The following is an 18,747-nucleotide window of genomic DNA, read 5'->3' as shown; positions in this document are numbered from 1 at the left end:
AGAGATAGTGGGGCAGGATTTCGAGCGTGACGCCACACTGCAGGATTTCTGCCCACCGCTCCCCGCGCCACAGGCACCGCAACCCCCAGGGGTCACCATTAAGAGCGCCCCCTATCGGGATTGGAGAATTTTATATTATTTAAAAGAATCCACAAGTAATTTCATCGTCTTACACATGTCTATAATCTCATTACAAAGTTTATAAATCCATTCGTGCACATAAGTGCCACAAACGGCTATTTTTTAGAATAACCTAAAACTAAATAGATTTTATTCTCTGTTTCTATGTGTTTAAGAAGTTCATTCATTGCATTAAGGTAAAGTTACATAAAGATTTAGGTTTTTAATGGTGTGCAATACTTTCATGAGTGAATAAGGGGTAATTTCTTTAAATAAACCGCTTTATTTTATCCTTAAACACAACGTAAAATTCTTGCCAAAAAGTTTGGGACAGTTGCCATCTGTACTCATTTATAAGAATTAGAGCAGAATGACTAAGCTTATACATCTGGGAAACCACATTTAAACAAACACTTTTTGGGTGGGCAAGTATTTTCACTGATCACCGCAGGTTTCAGTGTTTTTAAATTAGTTCATAGATAATTTTGCTATTTATTTATTATTATGGCATCAATCACCTTGTTTTCTACATGTTAAATCACTTTAGATAAAGAACTATTAAGTTACATTTAGACTTTTATTAAGTTAGATTTAGACTTTGTGCAGTATTTTGTAGTTTTCTCTGATGTAAAATGTGTCTTTTAAAAAATCACCTAAAGAAAAAATCATTGGCCAAAAAAAGGAAACAGTGACGAGTTATGAAATAATGTCCATCATCTTTTATTTCAGTTCAAAATCCTAGCTTCCAAAACAGGTATGTCGTTAAAGGAAATAATTTCCTGTACACTTAAGGTCAGCAAGGTCAAGTTAGGTACAGTGCCATTTGAAAGAGACCATCTTGAGAGGAGGAGTAGTGGTTCTGAAGTACAGATTTCCAATAGTGTGCTCCTATCATGGTGTTAATAGTGGTAATGCTACATTCTCTGTTTCTTTCCTCTTTGCCTAAAGAGGATTATTTGTCCATTAGGCCCTTAGGATGTGGAATTGAGGACATGCACATAAAGTAATTTGAGTCTAATCAAATTCAGCAGGAAAACTGGAACTAAAATGAAACAACTGAATATAATGTATTTTGGTAAACCACTAATCATCATCATCCTACTGTATTCAAAAGGAAGCTAACATTTAGGATTAGTTTACGTTAAGCTACATCTTTAATGGATACACCCACTTCTGAATTTTGTCTACAAGCACAAACTGTGCATGTGTTAACTCGGGGACATAGGTATACATAATATGAACCATAGTTTATTATTGTCAGTCTTGGCAATGAAAACTCAAGGCTAACAATTTTATCAGAACCCACCTAGACTCTCCCAAATGTGCCAAATTGCCCTCCCCTCACCCTACAAGTACTGAAGGACTGCAAAATGAAAACTATAAAGGAAAATGATTAATGAAGTGACTGTATGCACCTCGCTGGTAAACCTGTTGTCAGTGGAAACATATTCTTGCAGCATTATAATGTATTAACTAATTCTCATTAAATACATGTATATATTATATATACACAAACACGTGAGAAAAAAAAACTCCAAAGTCTTTATTATGTTTTGTTTTTAGAACCATGATAATGGTTTGAGACACAAAAAAACAAAAACAAACAAAAAATAAAAATAAAAGGGTAAATGTGAATAAAAATCCAATCAGGTCTCCTTTTTCTTCCATTCATTTTTTGTCATTGGTAGTAGTGACACTGAATTCAGGCGAATTCAGACACTGAATTTGGACAGATCCCTTAATGAAGATAGCAGGCCAGACATTGGTGACACATGGTCTTTAGATAGCCCGTCCACCCTGTTTCTCCCTCATCCAGGTGTGGATCCTTTCCTTTAGTTCTGGGACTGTAGAATGAAACAGATTTTGAGGAGCAGTTAAGTAACTGACATTGAAAATCTAAATGGCAGTCATTTAATTTTACACTTCTAACAATTAGATAACTGCTTTGCTGTTACAACAAAATAAAAAAATACTTGTGCACGTGCTCTTGGCTACCTTGAACAGAACAGATTTACAACTAATTATTAATGGTGGGGCATCAATGTTGGGTTACCTGACTCCAGCATGCTCTCTGTGAGTGGCTGCCTGTTGAAGGGATCAGTGGGGGAGTTGAGCAGGTGGCGCAGGATGATCGATCTGTCCATGATTTTCCCCGAAGGCAGCATCACAGGGTCAGTCATGAGTGTATCCATCAGAGGGTCTGTTATAATAGTCATATATACATTTTACAGAGGAGTAAGACCTAAACACTCCTGAAATAAACAAGCTACCTCGATTTTATGCTTCTGCTCACAGGAAGTATGGGAAAGTTACTTTAATCACTGTAAAACACACTGCCATGTCCTGTATTCCTTTTCTTTTATGTAATTAAGGCAGAACAAACATCCTAACCTCTTCAAAGGCTGCTCTTTGTATTTAAGGATGGGTTAGAATTCCATTGTTGTGCATACATCTGAACAGAAATTTGTTGCTAGTTAATCTGCCCTCTTGCCTTAGCTACTGCATTTAAATAAGTACAAATAAATATTGTAAAAATAAATGTAAAAATAACTCAATTCAACCCCATGCAAGGCCTATTTTCATCACACAGCCAGTCACATGTTAAACCCCAATTGCTGATTTTTTTTAAATATGACAGCAGTTATCAAAACACCATTATACAATATGAGATAAAGAACTCAACAAGGCATTTTGACAAATTGCTATATTGAAGTGTCAGATGACCGTTAAAGTAGAACTTCTACAGTAGAAGGTTACAAAAATAAAACCTGGTGTGGGAGTTTTTAACCACATTGTAAGCTGATATTCAAACCTCATCTATGGCACACTTCCTTTAAGTACGGTGGGCTGGCTGGCATATCTGGGAATCAAAGGTGGTATGTGGACCACGTTCACTTACTAAATTATATTAAGTCTGTGGTTATAGGATAGCCTTGCTCTAAGCTGTATATATGACCTATATGAGCTGTGAAATCCCTGCATATGTCTGGAATTCAAACAGAAGTTGCTGAAAATCCTGTCTGTCTGCACTCACTGACCTGAGGTCACACCAGATTTTCAATCAAGGAACTTTTTCCTTAATAGACGTTGTCAGGGAACTAAAGAAAACTTTCATAAAAAACATTATGTTGTGGGAAATTACAGTAGCCCGTTTTTTTTTTTTAATAATTTACTTAAAAAGGAAAACTTAGGATTTGTTTTTTTTTTTACTAAATAGGGTTGGGCCTCTAGAATATACACAACTACATACAAAAATTAGAATAGTATACAATAAAGTTTAGCTACCTTGTCACAAAAAAACAAAAAAGTAGAATGAAAGTGCAGAATCTGCAGAAAAGAGGGTGCATTGCTTTGAAGAATATTTACGATAAAGAAAATAGAACTTTTAGAACTGCACTGACGCTCCTTAGACTATGGACAAATGAAAACATACCCCCACCCACCCACCCACCCACCTTTGAACTCATCAGGTGCATCACTGTAGTCCATTTCAGACTGTGAGTTCTTGGCAACTATTTCCTCCACCTTCTCTGATAGCAGCTTGAATTTCTCTATGGCGATGGAGGATTTAATACCAGCCTTCCTCATTTTTGAGATTACCTCCTCAAAGAGCTCACGGCTGTATGACCGCTGTGCAAAAGAAACGAGGGAAAGGTTAATTGCGAAGCTGCAGGACAAGAGCATCTTTAAAATGTGAGCTTATAGTACCTTAACTATGCATTACTGTCATTAAGTTTAAGAGCTTAAACAGTTATATATAACACTCACCTTTTTATTTTTTATTATTTTACTACATCTGTATCAATAATCACCTCTGTATAACACACTACAGTTCAACAGCAGCATCTTTCACAATGATCAAACAGCAGTTGATAAACTGTTTAAAACAAAATTGTACACATTACCGCCAGAAAGTGAACATTTTCAGCAAACTCTAATTTGCAGTTGCATATACCATGTAGGCTGCAAATGTGTCTGTAGACATCATGGATTGGCCAATTTATTTGGCTGGCCACTACTTTGTACACAAATTTAAGCTGAATCTTGGAAGATAATACATTTTTTAATCGTAAACGTAATCTCTATCAGTGCCAACCTGATCATCTGCAATTGCTTTGGCAAAGCGGGCACAGTCTAGCTGCAGGTAGATGTCAGTCAGCTGGTCTAAGAGCTTCTTGGGCTCAAATCCATACTTCTCTGGGTTCTCCACCTTCAGGTCCCGACACTTGGGCCCACAAAGTTGCTGAAGATTAAAGTTCAGCATGGCAGCTAAACGAGGCCCCAGTTCCTGTGTTAAGAGGAAGACATTGTCTGGTTCAAACTGTCCAATCCAGGCAGATGTTGTTGCCCTTTAACTGTTATTACTATTATACATATACCCATATAGATCTTAGAAAGAGCAACACTCACAGGCCTGAGGAAAGGCTTCTGGACCTGCTTGGTGAGTATGTGGAACATTTCAACTGTCTCTGTGGCCAGGGCCAGATAAGAGCGAGACACCCGCTCATCCTGAGTCAGCTGGGACTGACGGCTCTGTTGCTGATCCTGGGTGTTTGCAGAAAGTATAAAATTATTCTGTTCTATTCTGAAATATTTACCTTTTGCCAAGTTTTATTTATCAGAACAATAATATCTGAGGTGATAACATGGCCCAAATCAAACAATAGCCACAACAATGCATTGTCTACATAGAGAATGAACAAAAGTCCCTACAAGGCAGAGTACTGACCCTAGGCAGCTGATCCCACTGCTCCTTATTTTTCATCTCTTCTTGAACTTCGTGAATACGCTTCAGAGACTCAAGGCTCTCATCTAACAAGAAGGTTGTGTCATTGATCAGCATGTTGATATAGCGCACAAACTGCTTGCCAGAGCTAAAAGGAAGTAAGAACACAAGATGATAAAAAGCCCAGGTTAGGTAAAATCAACAACTTACTCAAAACATTGAGTACTTTAAGTTTGTCATTAGCAAACTCACTTGAACTCCTCCATGAAGGTGCCATGGTGGGCACTGTTCTGCCAGAGGCTCTTGAAGATGGTGCTAATATGGTACCGTATAGTAAACTTATCATAGAACTCGCTGGTGGCACCAGTATGTTCAACATCTGCCAAGGAAAAATGGGGAATAAAAAAAAAAAAAAAAAAGAGGAAAAAGGAAGGACCAAAACTTTACACTCCAAAGAGCACAAACTATGTATTTTTTTTTAAAATGGAGATTACAATCTAGACTATATAAATACAGTATACATAATGCTCACCAGTGTAGAACTTCATAAGGGCAGGGACCAGATGTTTGATGGATAACGGGTGGTTCTCCATCATTTCAGAAAATCGCTGAGTACGAGGCTGTACAGCAGGGTTGGTTACAAACAGCACCTCCACCAACTTGGCGATAAGGTAGGGGTTCCTGATGTAGTTCTGGCTGCATATGAACACTACCAAGAATGCAACAATATCCTGAACACAAGGCTCGTATAAAACCTGGGGAGAATACCTGGAAGAAATTAGGAGAAGTAATGACTTTAGCTTTTGTATGGAAGCCGAAACTAATTTACAGCACAAATAATTATCACATATGTATTATAATATATATAAACAAACACATGATAACAGAATGTACAATTAACTCCATCAACAAGATATATATTGTTAATCCATGACTGAGACAAACGCTCAAGTATAAACCTACTGCACAACAAAAAGCAGAAACTCAGCCACATCTTCAACGTAGAACTCCGGGAGAGCAGCAAAGCTTTTGGGAATCTCAGGGTTCAGTGGCAGGGTAATGCTGCATAAAGAATAAAGAAATAAACACAGCACATCCCATTTTACAATCAACTTAAGTGAAAGACTATGGCAGTTAGCCCAAACTGAAAAGAAACACCACGTGATCTTTTTACAGCACTATCAGAATGAAGACTAGCAGCTTTTCAATGGTAGAGCCACTCACTTGGGGTAGACTGGGTCTACCATGCGAAGAATGAGCTGAATAACTGTGCTGTAGAACTGCAGACATCTGCGGAGCAGGTTCTCATCCAGAAGGCCCACATCAGCACAAGCTTTGGCTCGCACAAGCTTCTGATAAGTCACATGTGATAAGGATCAAAACATTTTCTTTAATGGGTAAATTACTAATATCCATATACAGTAAACTCAGAGGGTTTAATAATCAAACAAAATACATTAGGCGCATCTATAAGGATGGTAAACTGACCTTGAGCTGGGTTTTGCATCGCTTGAGCATCTCCCTGTGTCGACTGGCCAGAGGAGAATCTTTCCATTGGCTCTCACTGTTTTTCAGCTCCTCCACAGTTCTAAAAGGTTAAAACCAGTCACATAGTCATATAGTGAGGTGGTTTAACCAGGTGACCAAAACATCTGAACCACGTCTTTATATTATGCACTCCAGTACAACTCCACTACCCACTTTGACCTCAATAATAAACACAATTGTTACCTGACAGTTTCAACCTAAAAACTGAGAAATTTTAACCTTGAAAAAGAAGAATTCATGGCAGAACCATTGGATTGGATTGCATTAAATTGCACAGCTGGTCATACTGTTATGCCCGATACATGTGTGTACATGTATACTTACCGGTTGAGTTCACGAATGGCCCGCAATCTACGAATATAGCGTCTGCAGCTAGGCAGGATTGACAAATGATGGGTATGCAGTGTCAGGAAGAAACACTCAGTGGGGAACTTGGGCTCTGAAAACTTGTTAGGGTCGTCATCTGTCCATGTGAACATATAAAATCCATTACTTCCCATAAAGAAACACTTAACACCATTAATTAGATCAAGATAAAACAATCCAGCAGATCAAGATCTACACAAATTTGGTGAGTGTATTCTTTCATACAGTTATTGTAGGAGGTTTTGTTAAATTACTGTTTCTGTAGTAGTATTTGACATGAATTCTATACATTGTGCCAAGTTTAGCTGACAGAGGGCATCAAATAAAGCACAGTCAGAGGCAATAAGAGGATTTAGAAGACTGAGAAAATTTTGATCAGTTTTTGGTAGGTGGGGGTGGCAGGAGACATAAGTCTGAATAATAATAATTCATCCTCTTCCTCCACAACCAAATATCTAAATATTAATTTAAAACAAGTGTAATTAAAACTATGCAAATCATGTAATTTATCTTATATTAACTTACGTAGATCAGTGAGCCAGGTCTTGAGCTCCTCCATAGTGGCCTTTAGACGAGTCTCCTCTAGGCTGACAACAAGTCGACAGCGTGGGTGAAAAATATAATATGGGTCTACTGTCTCTAGCTTGATCTTCATGCTTAGCTGTTGCAGCACCCATAGAAAGTTGAGCATGAAGCCATCTGTTGACACCAGCTTGTCATCAGTCTTAGGAGAAAAAAAAAAGTTAATAAGCAAAAGCTGAACAAAGAACTTAAAATGATTTTTAGTCTCAATTGACACTTAGTACCCAATTACGAAAAAGTGAGAACAGAAGTCTAGAAATGTCTGTAAATGTATTAAAAAGAAGAAAATGAAATCTCAAATGTACTGACACATGAGTGGGTATACATACACGTGTATATACATACATAGATATATTTATATAACCAACTGATGCTGAAGACTAAATATGCATGCACACATTTTCATGAATGGCCAAGTTACGGGAAAAATATTTTCATAAATGATAAGCATCAACAAATGCATTATATAAGTGAACTGTTTTTCTAAATGTTTGTTAGATGACCATAACTTTTTTGTTTGTTTTAATGAGTGACTTTGTGACTGACCTGCATCTGCGCTTTTTTTATGTTGTAGTTGAATAAAGCTGCCATGTAATTAAGAGCTAACTCGCGAGTCTCTCCATTCAGCAGGATGTTATGAAGAACTTTGAACAAGTCACCCTGAAAAAGATCATACTTCAATTTTAGCACTTTATTCTGCAACAATCTAAAATATTAAATAGTTATTACACAAAACAATAAAGATGAGACTCACCCTTGCTGACTCCAAGTAGTGCTGGAGTGACTGGCTGACAACTCGAGTGTTCTCTATGGTGATGGCTGGGCCAGAGAAATACTTGTCTCCTACTTTGATCTAATGGAAAGGGAAACAATAGCATGTTATAAATGATCTGCACATGGGCTCATTTATAACTTTTTACAGTCTTGCTTTTTGCAAATTTATTACACTACAAGTCTATTCTACATTGGCAGAAACTCTTCAGCATTTAGAAGAATCTTAAAATTTCAGTACACGGAACATCAAACACTATTATATTGTAGCTGAGTTTCCTGTTATGTTCATCATATAATGGAATAGATAACTTACATCATCCTCAGCAAACACACTCAGGCTGAAGAAAGCTCCCAGGTAGGAGAGTCTCTGGATTTCTCTTCCACAGCCAGGGCTCAGAGGTTTGGGACACCACAGAGGCAATGATGTTATCTGCATAGAGAAGTCATGACAGAGACACATACTGGATAATATCACAGAATACAGGTTAAAAACTATTCATGTTGTTTAGGACAAACTTAAAAGTTTTTATTGTCGAGAGGTACTTACTGGTAAGGCTGTACCTAATAAGTTTTGTTGTCACAAAGAAAACCTAAACCTGGCTTGAAAGTTGTATTTATCATAACAAAATAATGTATTACTTAAGAGTTGAAAAGCAGCTAGGGGAATTTATAAAGCTCAAATTTGAAAAAAAAAAAAACATTATTCGAAATATAGGTCTGTTTCTAGTGTTCTCCGTAAAAAGAAAATACCCAGAGCATTTTTTGTGCTGATGTCAACTGGGCATGCTGGTAGGAGGAAAGTGTAAACAACCATAAATTCAAAATGGAAATAACAGATTGATGGAACAGTTTAGAGATTCATTTGAGAGATATATTGAGAGATAATTAGATAATTTGAGTCATGAGGAAATACTGCTGAACACATAAGTACCATAATGAAGCTTTGTCTATCTAGTTTTATACTCACCAAGTTGCACACAGGGTGAGTCTTTCCAAACTTAATTTCACAAAGCTCTGCTAATGCCTGTAAAAAAAATAAAAATAAAATAAAAACGCAGCACACAAATCACACAAATATGTCAAATCTTTGCTAGATATTTGTTGTTGAAAGTCACACTTTGCTTGCAGATAAATAATGTATAACATGGTGTATTTTTAGGACCACCAGACATAATGTAGTTGCATAACTTTAGGGTCGTTTTAACTTTGAAATTTAAGATAACGTGTACTTGTTACATTTGTAAAACCACAAAAGCATGCATTTTGACAAACAACCCACAACACATGTATACAAAATGTAAAAGATAATAATGCTAAATATGGAAATGCATCAAATAAAACTACTTTAATAATGTCCGTTATATAGGAGAAAAGGTACAAGCTGCAGCTTTATAAAGAATTTCTAGATACAAATGAACATTCGAAAATAGACACACAATGATTCTGCACACTTAAATATTTTTGCACAGATAGTGTGCTGTACTTCACATCTGGAGCTGTCTGTATACCGATTTACAAGTTCTCTGACAAGATGCCAAAACTCACCACAGCTGTACCGTGTACGCCCTATACTTATAACTTCAATTACAATTAGTCATTTAGATGCGCGTTTCCAGAGCAATATACAAGTGAGGGACATACACACAGGGCAATTTGGGGTTCACTGACTTGCTGGCGAAGGTTAGGATTTGGCGAGCTTCTCTACCTCCTGAGCCACAGACACCATAAATCTCATCTCATCCTTGGTATTACAATATGGTCAGAATAAACTTTCCTTACCATGAGAGGGAATTTAAAGTTGTCACTGTCAAAAGAACATTCTTTCACAGCAAGAGCCAGTCCATGAAGAATGGGAATAAAGATCTGAAAATTATGGTACAGTAGCATTTGGTGCCATGCCAACTTTTGGAATTACATTTACAGCCCATATTTCAAGCTTTTTCTATACTGCAACAGGTTTCTGTTTACAAATGTGATAATAAGTACAGTATTAGCATGTAATCAAAAACATAATGTGTTTCCCACCTGTCTGAACACCTCTTCCTCCTGGTGAGTAATGCGCACCAACTCCTGAATAAAGCCGTATGGAAGGTTCCGACACAGCATATAGGGTACCAGCAGCGACTGTTGGAGAAGGCCCCTACGAGTAGATAAGAGATATAATGTAATAATTTGTCTAGAAGCGAGTTAAAAGAGTAGTTGCTATGGAAACTCAGAACGCAAAAGGAGCAGGAGTTACGCAAATAAATGACAGACAAGTTGATTGTCCAAAAACGGCCACATTGTCCAGCTGACTTGCTTACCGAGGTTGTGTCAAGGTGCCTTGCAGAATTAGGGCAACATGGGAAATACACTGAGAGCGAATGTTGCTGAGAAGCTGGCTGACATTTGGTTGGCTACACATCTGAGAGAGAAAAAGAAAACATAGTATAGAGGTGTGATAAAAATGTGTGTTGTCAATTTTCACAGAACCTCTCTCCAGACTCTAAATCTCAGTGCGTTAGACGAGCTAGACAAACTGGCCTGCAGCTACTCTCAAATACAGAGTGCTCTGTCCTTCAGACTTTTGTAAGCAATTTTGGAATGGTGAATAAGCTAAAAATTACTTTTCAATGGTTACTAACAAAAGGATTATTATGGCAAAAATGATATCACAATCTTAAAACTTTGAATGTCTAAATAGGTTTTCTTCTTAGTTAAAAAGAAAAAAAACAAACATTTATTTTGCTGTAAATTATACTAATAAAATCTGGTTGAATTTTTCAGTTAGAGAATCAACTACCTTGGGAGCTTTCCTCTCCTCCATGCCAACACTGTCAAAACGCTCAATGAGGTAGTTCAGCATCTCTGTCTCTTTGCATGATTCAATGGTAAAGCGGTCACTAGTTGAATCATTGGATGTCCCCCCTCCACATGCACCAAGACTATAAAGAAGGAAAATAAAGGACAAGGGGCTTAATAAATATCACAGCATTGAGAGATGTAGCAACAAACATTATCCCGTACATTTTATTAACCCAGAGGGGTGGGGGAAACAGAATTGCAACATTCCAACAATAAGCTCTCAAAAAATAAAGTTTAAAAATAAACATGTTAAATATTCAGCAACTGCAGAAAGTCTTTGAAGTCAATATTAGAATTGAGCTTGCCTCATTTAATTGACAACCCTGGTGACCTGAGTTAACACTGTTAGTAGTCAGCTGTAACTGTAAAATCTGTGAGTAAATTGCTTCAAAGCACAATAAAAGTTAGGAGGTAAAAATTACATATTTTTGGCAAATACAGATGATGTAGGAGTATTCCTGTTTACTGGTTTACAATTGTTCTTGAAATTAAAAGTATAATCAACACCACAGGGTAAACTGTTAAACAATTATATTATTCTGAATAAAAAAATAGATGCAGGTGTAAATGAGCTTAAAACTACAACGCTTATTGATGTTGTTTGAAAGCCACTTTGACTCCACTTATACTGCCTTCTACCAAGTTGCAGGACAAATGACCATAAAGGTAATAAAATTTCCATTTCCCGCATGATACTTCTCATGCAAAAAAATACATAAACATGTATATTTCTGATTCTCTTGCTATTGTAACTGTATTGTAACAGTTTCAGTTTTAAATGGTACTGAAAATTGAAAACCTTTAAGCTGCTTCAGGGTTGAGAATCATCATCAGTTCAGACTGCATTTATTATTTAATAAAATGTTCACCCAAAAGTTATACTTTCAGAAGCTGATGTTTAAAACTGATAACCATTTCAGTTATAGTGGCCTTAACAACGGCTAGGCCTCGTCAGTTTATCCTTCACCACTGTACCCTGGTGTGTTTGTGCACAGTTAGTCTCAATTCTTCTTGTCCCACTGGAGCATGCAGTGGGCCCATCACTGCACAAGCGCTCACACACAGATTAGCACACACTGTGCAGCAGTGTACCTGGACCCAAACTGAACCCGTGCAAAATCCTCATCCTCCTCAGAATCTTCATCACTGCTGTCCTGAGACATGTCAGAGAGAGCAAAGAACAGGAACGACAAGGGGCTAACGTGACGAGGAAAGGGCAAGGAGTGAGGGAAAGATTGAAAGAAAAGAAGAAGTTGTGCAAGAATGAGGAAGGAAGTGAAAACATGCGAACACACATGTGGAATGATGAGTTACAATAAAAGAAGACAGAAGAATCGAGCACTAAAAGGAGGGTTGTATTCTTGCTTGAACACTACTCTGGGTTTCTTTTTTTTTTCCCCCCGTAATGACATTTTGTCCGTAACATTTATACATTATTTTGACCGCCAAGTGACTTAAGTGTTAGAACCCACATAACTTGTCTTGTGCAAGCCAATGCAAAGAAGCGTAAGCCATATCTTATGCTATTATATAGCAACGTAGAGCTTATTAAACATGTTTGATTAATATTAGTCATTTGTAAAAGCGTTAGATATTAGTAAATCATGTTAGCTTCTTGATTTTTAGACTTGAGAGACTAAATCTTATTTGAGATCATTTTAAATGTGTGTCAATCAATGCGTTTACAGGGACTTAAGTAACCAGGTTACAGTTGGCTCTTGGTAAAGCTTATTTCTTAACTGTCATGTCAACAGGAAAGCTTGTTTCTGAAATCGAAGTAGAGGAATAGGGAAACCTTGTTTCCCCAGGTAACTTTCTGTTGGTGAACATCATGTTCTTTGCCATGTATAAGCATAACCAGGTTTTTAATCTGCTTTCTCCAAGTGCACATGCAGACAGGACACCCAGCTGAATGAAAGGCTTAATGAAAGGAGTGATCATTAATGGGGAAACGCCACCTCTTTTTTAAAAAACAAAGTCCGCCTGAAGCCAGACTGAAAATTTAACTAGCACAGAGTACCTCATAGAAGTCTACATAAGTCACTTTGACGCACAAATGTTTAAAATTCAGACAGTTGTGACTTAGCTGCATGTGACCCCCCCCCCATCCCACAGGTTTTTTAAGTGCATGTAAACACTGTTCCCGGATTACCCAAAAAAGCAGAGTTCTGAGTACCCAGATTACTTAAGTGCATGTAAATGCAGCCAATGAGTTAGCACATAAATCTAACCGAATAATCAATAATCAAACTGTTCAAATCCAACAACATAATAGCTGGGAGATCACAAGAAGTTAAGGTTTTTAGTAAGTTTGGCTTGAGTGTGTACCTCACAAATTTACATGCAAATAGCAGATACCTAGATGGTGGAATCCTGGCACCAAAGGCAGTCTGTTGGGCATTTGATCTGGGAGAAGGGGGTACCATAAGAGGGGGCGTTGAGGAGGGTTGGATGTGAGCCCTATGTGAGCTCAAGGAGAGAGAATGGGGGCTGGTTGGTGGCACAGGAACAGGGGTGTTTGGGGGAACAGTGGGCCCTGCAGGGCTTGGAGAAGGCCCAATGAAACTGAATCCTCTGTGTGTCTGGCTAGAAGGAGCCCCCCAGGAAGAAGTAACAGAGTAAGGCCGATAGCGTTGGGAGATTGGGACCGGGGCAGACGGAGTGTTGAGGGAGTGTCTCGGTGTAGCAGTGGGAGGTGGGCTCGGGGGAACAGTGAATTGTGGGGTAGAGGATGTAGAAGGTTCAGAAAGGGTAGTAGGGGTGGGGAGAGATGGAGAAGTCCTCTTGGCTGTTTCCAAAGCCATCGAATGAGGACTACCACATCCATACAGACTGTGAACAACATCGTTAAGATAATCATTGACATTCATCTAGTAACAATGCGTTTAAAAACAAAAAAAGATTAAATCCAAATCAAAAAGATAGTGACCAAATATCAAGAAAGAAAACTTGATTGTAGATGACTGTCAAGACACCAGCCTGATATTCTCAGATACTTCTAATACAGAGTTGAGGTACTTGCCTGGACAGAGAGCTGGCTCCAAAGGAACCTGCACTGGGGCCCATGGGGCTGCCTCCTTGACTGGAGGGTTGCATCAGTGTTAGGCGGTGGTCAGGAGATTTGGCTGCAGCAATCGGCTGAGAGGTGGCTGTCAAACTAGCAAAGGGATTGTGGACACGTAACTGGGTGGACATCATTAAGACTTCCATCAGGATCTGACCAATTAGGTCTTTGAAGTCAGAGTACACTACAGGAGAAAGAGGAGTTGAGGGGCAAAATCAGTAACAATTAGAAGTTGAAACACAGTCATTTAGTTACTGAGTTAAAACTGGTATTCAGTGGCCCACCATCTTTAGGTTTTTGGTGGAACTCTGCAGCCAATGAAGGGAGAAAGATGACGTCTCTATCCTGCTCCTTCCACGATACGCGGAGGATCTTACAAATGAGCTGCAGAGCCTGTTCTTCAGAGACATCTGAGTTTGTGGAAGTTTCCTGGTGCGCAGAAACAGAGGCAACAGCAATAGTCTAACTACAATCTAGAGCCATTTGCAGCATACATTTTAAATAGACTCTGATTCCAGTAGTACTCAGTATTAGATTATCACACCACCAGTTTATCAAGAAAACGGTATGCATACATGAACCGAAATAAGTGAAAATGACTAAGAATGGAATGTATGGAAAGTCCACAATTACTGTAATTACTCAAAACATTTATTTATTAAAAGTCCCCAAATATCATATATCTTATATTTTAAAAACAAGCCTTTTAATGAATAAAAATAATCATAATGAAGTAGGTCAACTAATTCAAGTGAAGAGGCGGTCTCTTTCATATAATGTTCCATTTACCTTATCAGTCAAGTTCCTCTTCTCCCTGCGATCGCTATCCTCCACCTCCATGTTCTCTATTCCTGAGTCCACATCCACCTGGGGCATGCTGAAGTAACAGAGGCACAGAGATTAGGGATGGCCCTGCTAATGCTCAAAGGTCCATACAAAGTATCACAATTGTCTTTTACAACTAAATTACAAGGTCTGGTAAGAGCAAAACAAGGTCTTGCTGTGAAATTTAATAAACGACTTAACTATAGTTACACTTTAATTAAGAACAAACCTGTGATAATTATCACACTTTAGTGGTCAATTTATTAACAAGCATTAAAATATCATTTGTGGATATGTAATATTATTATGAAATAAACTTGCTACTGATAAGTCAAGTTGACCATAACCACTGTGTGACAGAAAGAATTACAAATTTCACCTTCCAAGCACACAGGAGAGGTACTTAAAAACACAGGTATTAAAAAACCTTGAACTGGCATGTAGAACATGGCAGTAGATTACCTCTTTTCACAGGAGGCAGTGTCAATGTCCATGCTCTGTGATCGGGACAAACTCTGGGACTGAGTTTCAAGGCTGTTAGAGGGGGAGCTAGAGAGGGAGCTCACACCCTCACTGCTCTGACTACCATACGCCACCACTGAAACAGCAAAACACAACTAAGCATACTGTTTAGCAAAAAGAAAAGGAAAAAAAAGTACACTTTGTTTTATTCAACAGGTATATCAGTTAATGTTTTTTTTTTCTTTTCCCTTCAGGGTCAACACAGAGGATCATTTGTCCGCATGTTGATTTGGCACGCTTTTTACACCGGATGCCCTTCTTGACGCAACCCTCCCCAATTTCTACCGGGCTTGGGACCGGCACTGCAGGGCTCAGGATAGGGATGGGCTGTTGGGGTTTCAGTGTCTTGCCCGGAGACAAACGCAAGCCTCTACTAACTGAGCCACTGCCACCCCCAAATCAATGTTAACATAATGCTACATGTAAAATACATGTTTAATTAACATCAGTCATCATCAGTCTTTTAAAGTTTTTAATTTTAAGTCAGGACTATTGTTTAGTTTAGGGACACATCTACCGTTTTGCCGCACTGGGTCAGCAAAGTCTCAGATTGGAAAAGACAAAACACACCCCAGATGTTACTGTGGATGCAGAGCCAGTACTAACAACTCTCCCTTGGATGTACAATAATTATCTCCAGCTCGTTATTTTATACATCATAGCACCTAAAAACCTTTTATTTATATATATATATATATATATATATATATATATATATATATATATATATATATATATATATATATATATATATATATATATATATATATATATATATATATATATATATATATATATATATATATATACACACACACACACACACACACATATATATACACATATATATAGCCACATACAACAACCAAAACCAGTAAATTGTCCCTGCATCCATACTTGGCTCACCACTCCTTTTTTCCCGATAACAGTGCATAGGTGGACACATCAGTTCTGTCTATGTACAGCAGGGTGTACACTTGTAAGGATTCTGTGATAACAGCTAGTTACTTCTGCCACAGCCATCATTCAGGACGCATCACTAGTTATTGCTGTTCAAATATTAACACTACAGACATAAAAGTCCCTTTTAATCGTATGCTCAAACTCCCATCTCTCAAGCTGCATAGATAATGTGTAACAGAGCCATTTGAACAAGATAATAGGGTTATACTGCAGGTCATAAACACAATTAAAAACTCTTAGCTCTCTGGGGAAAGCTGACTAAATGCTAATCTGGTGTCAACATCAAGTAAAATTTCTAAGCCTTATCCCGACATTCCCCGAATTTGTAATAATTATTAAAAACTGAATAAATATTTCACAAAGCCTAAACATCTTATTCAGTTCTTACCAGAGGTGCCCATGGGCGATGTAGCAGGGGTACCACTGTGGACATTTAGCCCCATTGACTGAGAGGCAGCTGGTGGCAGAGGCTGGGGTGCAGTGACTGATGGTCCAGGGAGGGGTCCAGGGGGAGTCTCTCTCTGTGGGGATGTCAGGGGTGTACTGAGAGGGGTGCTGGGCTGAGATGTCTGTCCTCCTGCCAGTCGTGCTAGTCGCCTTCTGCGAATCTTGAATAGATAGATTGATAGACAGATACTTTATTAATCCCTGAATTGAATGTTTGGAGAAACAAAAGAATAACGTTACAATAAACTTTACATTTTCATTCAATTTACAATAAGTAAATTGTATTACGGGGCCTGTTATAATGTGCAGGAATATACTGAGGATTTGCCATACTTTATTTTATTTCTGGGCAAATGATTGGCAGAAATAGATTTAAAAGACTTGGAAGGTCTTAATTAAATAATCAGCCCCCCAAAAAGCCATGATTACAGAATTCACTGGTTCTCATTCTCCACTGTTTAAAATCAAAGACACCTTATATATACAAAATAACATATTAAAAACAGAACTCAGGTGTGAGAACTAAACGCCAAGGCTCAGCCGAGGACCTTAACAACTAGCCCTATAGTAAATCAACTGCACAGTCTTTGTGAGTTGACTGATTATGTAAAGTTAAATACGTGGACAATAAGACCATAAAAGGATACTTTATTAAATCCTCTTTTTGGTTCTAGTCCTAGTTCAGTTACCACATATGCGGCAGACATATGATTGCACAATGGTGGCCCGGTGTGCTTTTTATGCTGAGTCGCCTCGTAGGCTAATTTTTGGCTGTTAGCAAAACAACGTTAGCAGCTGTAAGCTAACTTACCTGCAAGAGGATTGCCAAATCATTTTAGCATTAACACAATTTGTCTGAAGATAAAGTGCAGTGAACATGTGACATATGAAAATGTATCTACATACATTTATAAGTCTACTTGTTTTAATAACGTTATCCATGGGCCAGCTTGTGTACAGCCTCTAGTATTACGTTAGCTACGTATCACTGAGCTCTGGCTAAATTAAATTAACGCAATGATAACATAAACATTCACGTGCAACTTCTAGGTCACTCGGTTATGACGACAGCGGCCTGTAAATAGACATGTTAGCTAAAACGCACTTCTGTAAACTGGTGTTGCATTAATGTTAAAATGTGGCATGCATTTCAATGTAGTCTAAGCTAGTCTGAACTAGTTTTAATAGCAAGTAGCAAGTCTGATTGTAAAAGATAAATTGAGTTGAAATACGAATGAAACAATTTCTAAAGTCAAGGATGAATTTTGGCAGTATTGAAACAGAATTCCGTTAATTCCCCGCAATAATTTTTGGAACGCTGCCTTACCTCATCTGCGCTCAACTCCTCCATCGCAGCTAAGTTAGCTAGCTATTTTACTTAGCTTACCACTGCTTTATTGAGTTCCAGCCAGAGCCAGCTAGCTAGGCTATTTTAGAACTAAATATGCATAGTCTAACTAATTCAACAAACGTGTCAGTCTTGATTGTCTTCAAAATACTAGGACACCGGTTTATACAGGGTGGCAGAATACACCCCCTCCAATTAATCTGTCGTTCACAAGTTTCCTGCCAAGAATTAAACAAAAAGAAAACTAGCTAGCTGTTATACGTCAAAATACAACGACGGCCATTTTGGTTCTGCACAATGTCACGTGACTTAACAGGCTACAGGGGAATGTGCGAAGCTTCGTTATATTGCACTATACAATTACATTTCTGTTTTATTTATTTTGTGTAAGTCTAAGGGGTTTTTATTGACTACTAGCTGCTGTTTCTAAATTAATTTGATTCATGTGTTTTATTGTTCCCTTAAAGATTAAATGCAGGACGTCGTAAACATTTTTAACCCATGTGACTGAACGACAAAATCACTGGTCATCAGTAACTATCGTTGGAAGTTTAGCAACTTTTCAGCATAAATTAATTTTTTTATAAAGACAGAATGGCAAAAACGAATGTCTGAAAA

The 18,747-nt window shown here is 38.0% G+C and overlaps 1 protein-coding gene across 3 annotated transcripts; it reads right to left on the bottom strand.

The window, feature by feature from the left end:
• Nucleotides 1-1,648: 1,648 nt before the first annotated feature.
• Nucleotides 1,649-18,430, bottom strand: ube4b (ubiquitination factor E4B, UFD2 homolog (S. cerevisiae)). 3 transcript variants are annotated; one of them, XM_067527980.1, is made up of 29 exons: nt 18,109-18,430; nt 16,723-16,942; nt 15,312-15,447; nt 14,814-14,901; nt 14,309-14,453; nt 13,983-14,208; nt 13,319-13,792; nt 12,053-12,157; nt 10,899-11,040; nt 10,420-10,520; nt 10,142-10,256; nt 9,896-9,979; nt 9,084-9,140; nt 8,430-8,546; nt 8,097-8,195; nt 7,889-8,002; nt 7,286-7,484; nt 6,719-6,857; nt 6,335-6,434; nt 6,071-6,198; nt 5,810-5,908; nt 5,379-5,614; nt 5,099-5,225; nt 4,850-4,994; nt 4,531-4,665; nt 4,217-4,408; nt 3,576-3,750; nt 2,174-2,320; nt 1,649-1,964 (listed from the first exon to the last, which is right to left on the bottom strand). In XM_067527980.1, exons 1-29 carry the CDS (start codon nt 18,130-18,132, stop codon nt 1,900-1,902), a joined length of 4,134 nt encoding a protein of 1,377 aa, XP_067384081.1. In that variant the 5' UTR covers nt 18,133-18,430; the 3' UTR covers nt 1,649-1,899. The 3 variants fall into 3 exon arrangements, with proteins under 3 accessions (XP_067384081.1, XP_067384082.1, XP_067384083.1); XM_067527981.1 differs by lacking the exon at nt 12,053-12,157; XM_067527982.1 differs by lacking the exons at nt 12,053-12,157; nt 13,319-13,792 and having other exon boundaries at nt 18,109-18,428.
• Nucleotides 18,431-18,747: the final 317 nt, after the last annotated feature.

The sequence above is a fragment of the Channa argus genome, chromosome 13, assembly GCF_033026475.1.
Source record: "Channa argus isolate prfri chromosome 13, Channa argus male v1.0, whole genome shotgun sequence".
Taxonomy (NCBI): Eukaryota; Metazoa; Chordata; class Actinopteri; order Anabantiformes; family Channidae; genus Channa; species Channa argus.
This window is presented reverse-complemented; position numbering and strand designations above follow the sequence as displayed.

Excerpts from the sequence above, each read along its gene's own strand:
- ube4b (XM_067527980.1), bottom strand. The coding sequence starts at position 18,132 with ATGGAGGAGTTGAGCGCAGATGAG. Across the intron at positions 6,435-6,718 it reads GCCATTCGTGAACTCAACCG|AACTGTGGAGGAGCTGAAAA; the intron begins GTAAGTATACAT and ends TTAACCTTTTAG. Across the intron at positions 2,321-3,575 it reads TGCACCTGATGAGTTCAAAG|ACCCTCTGATGGATACACTC; the intron begins GTGGGTGGGTGG and ends CTATTATAACAG.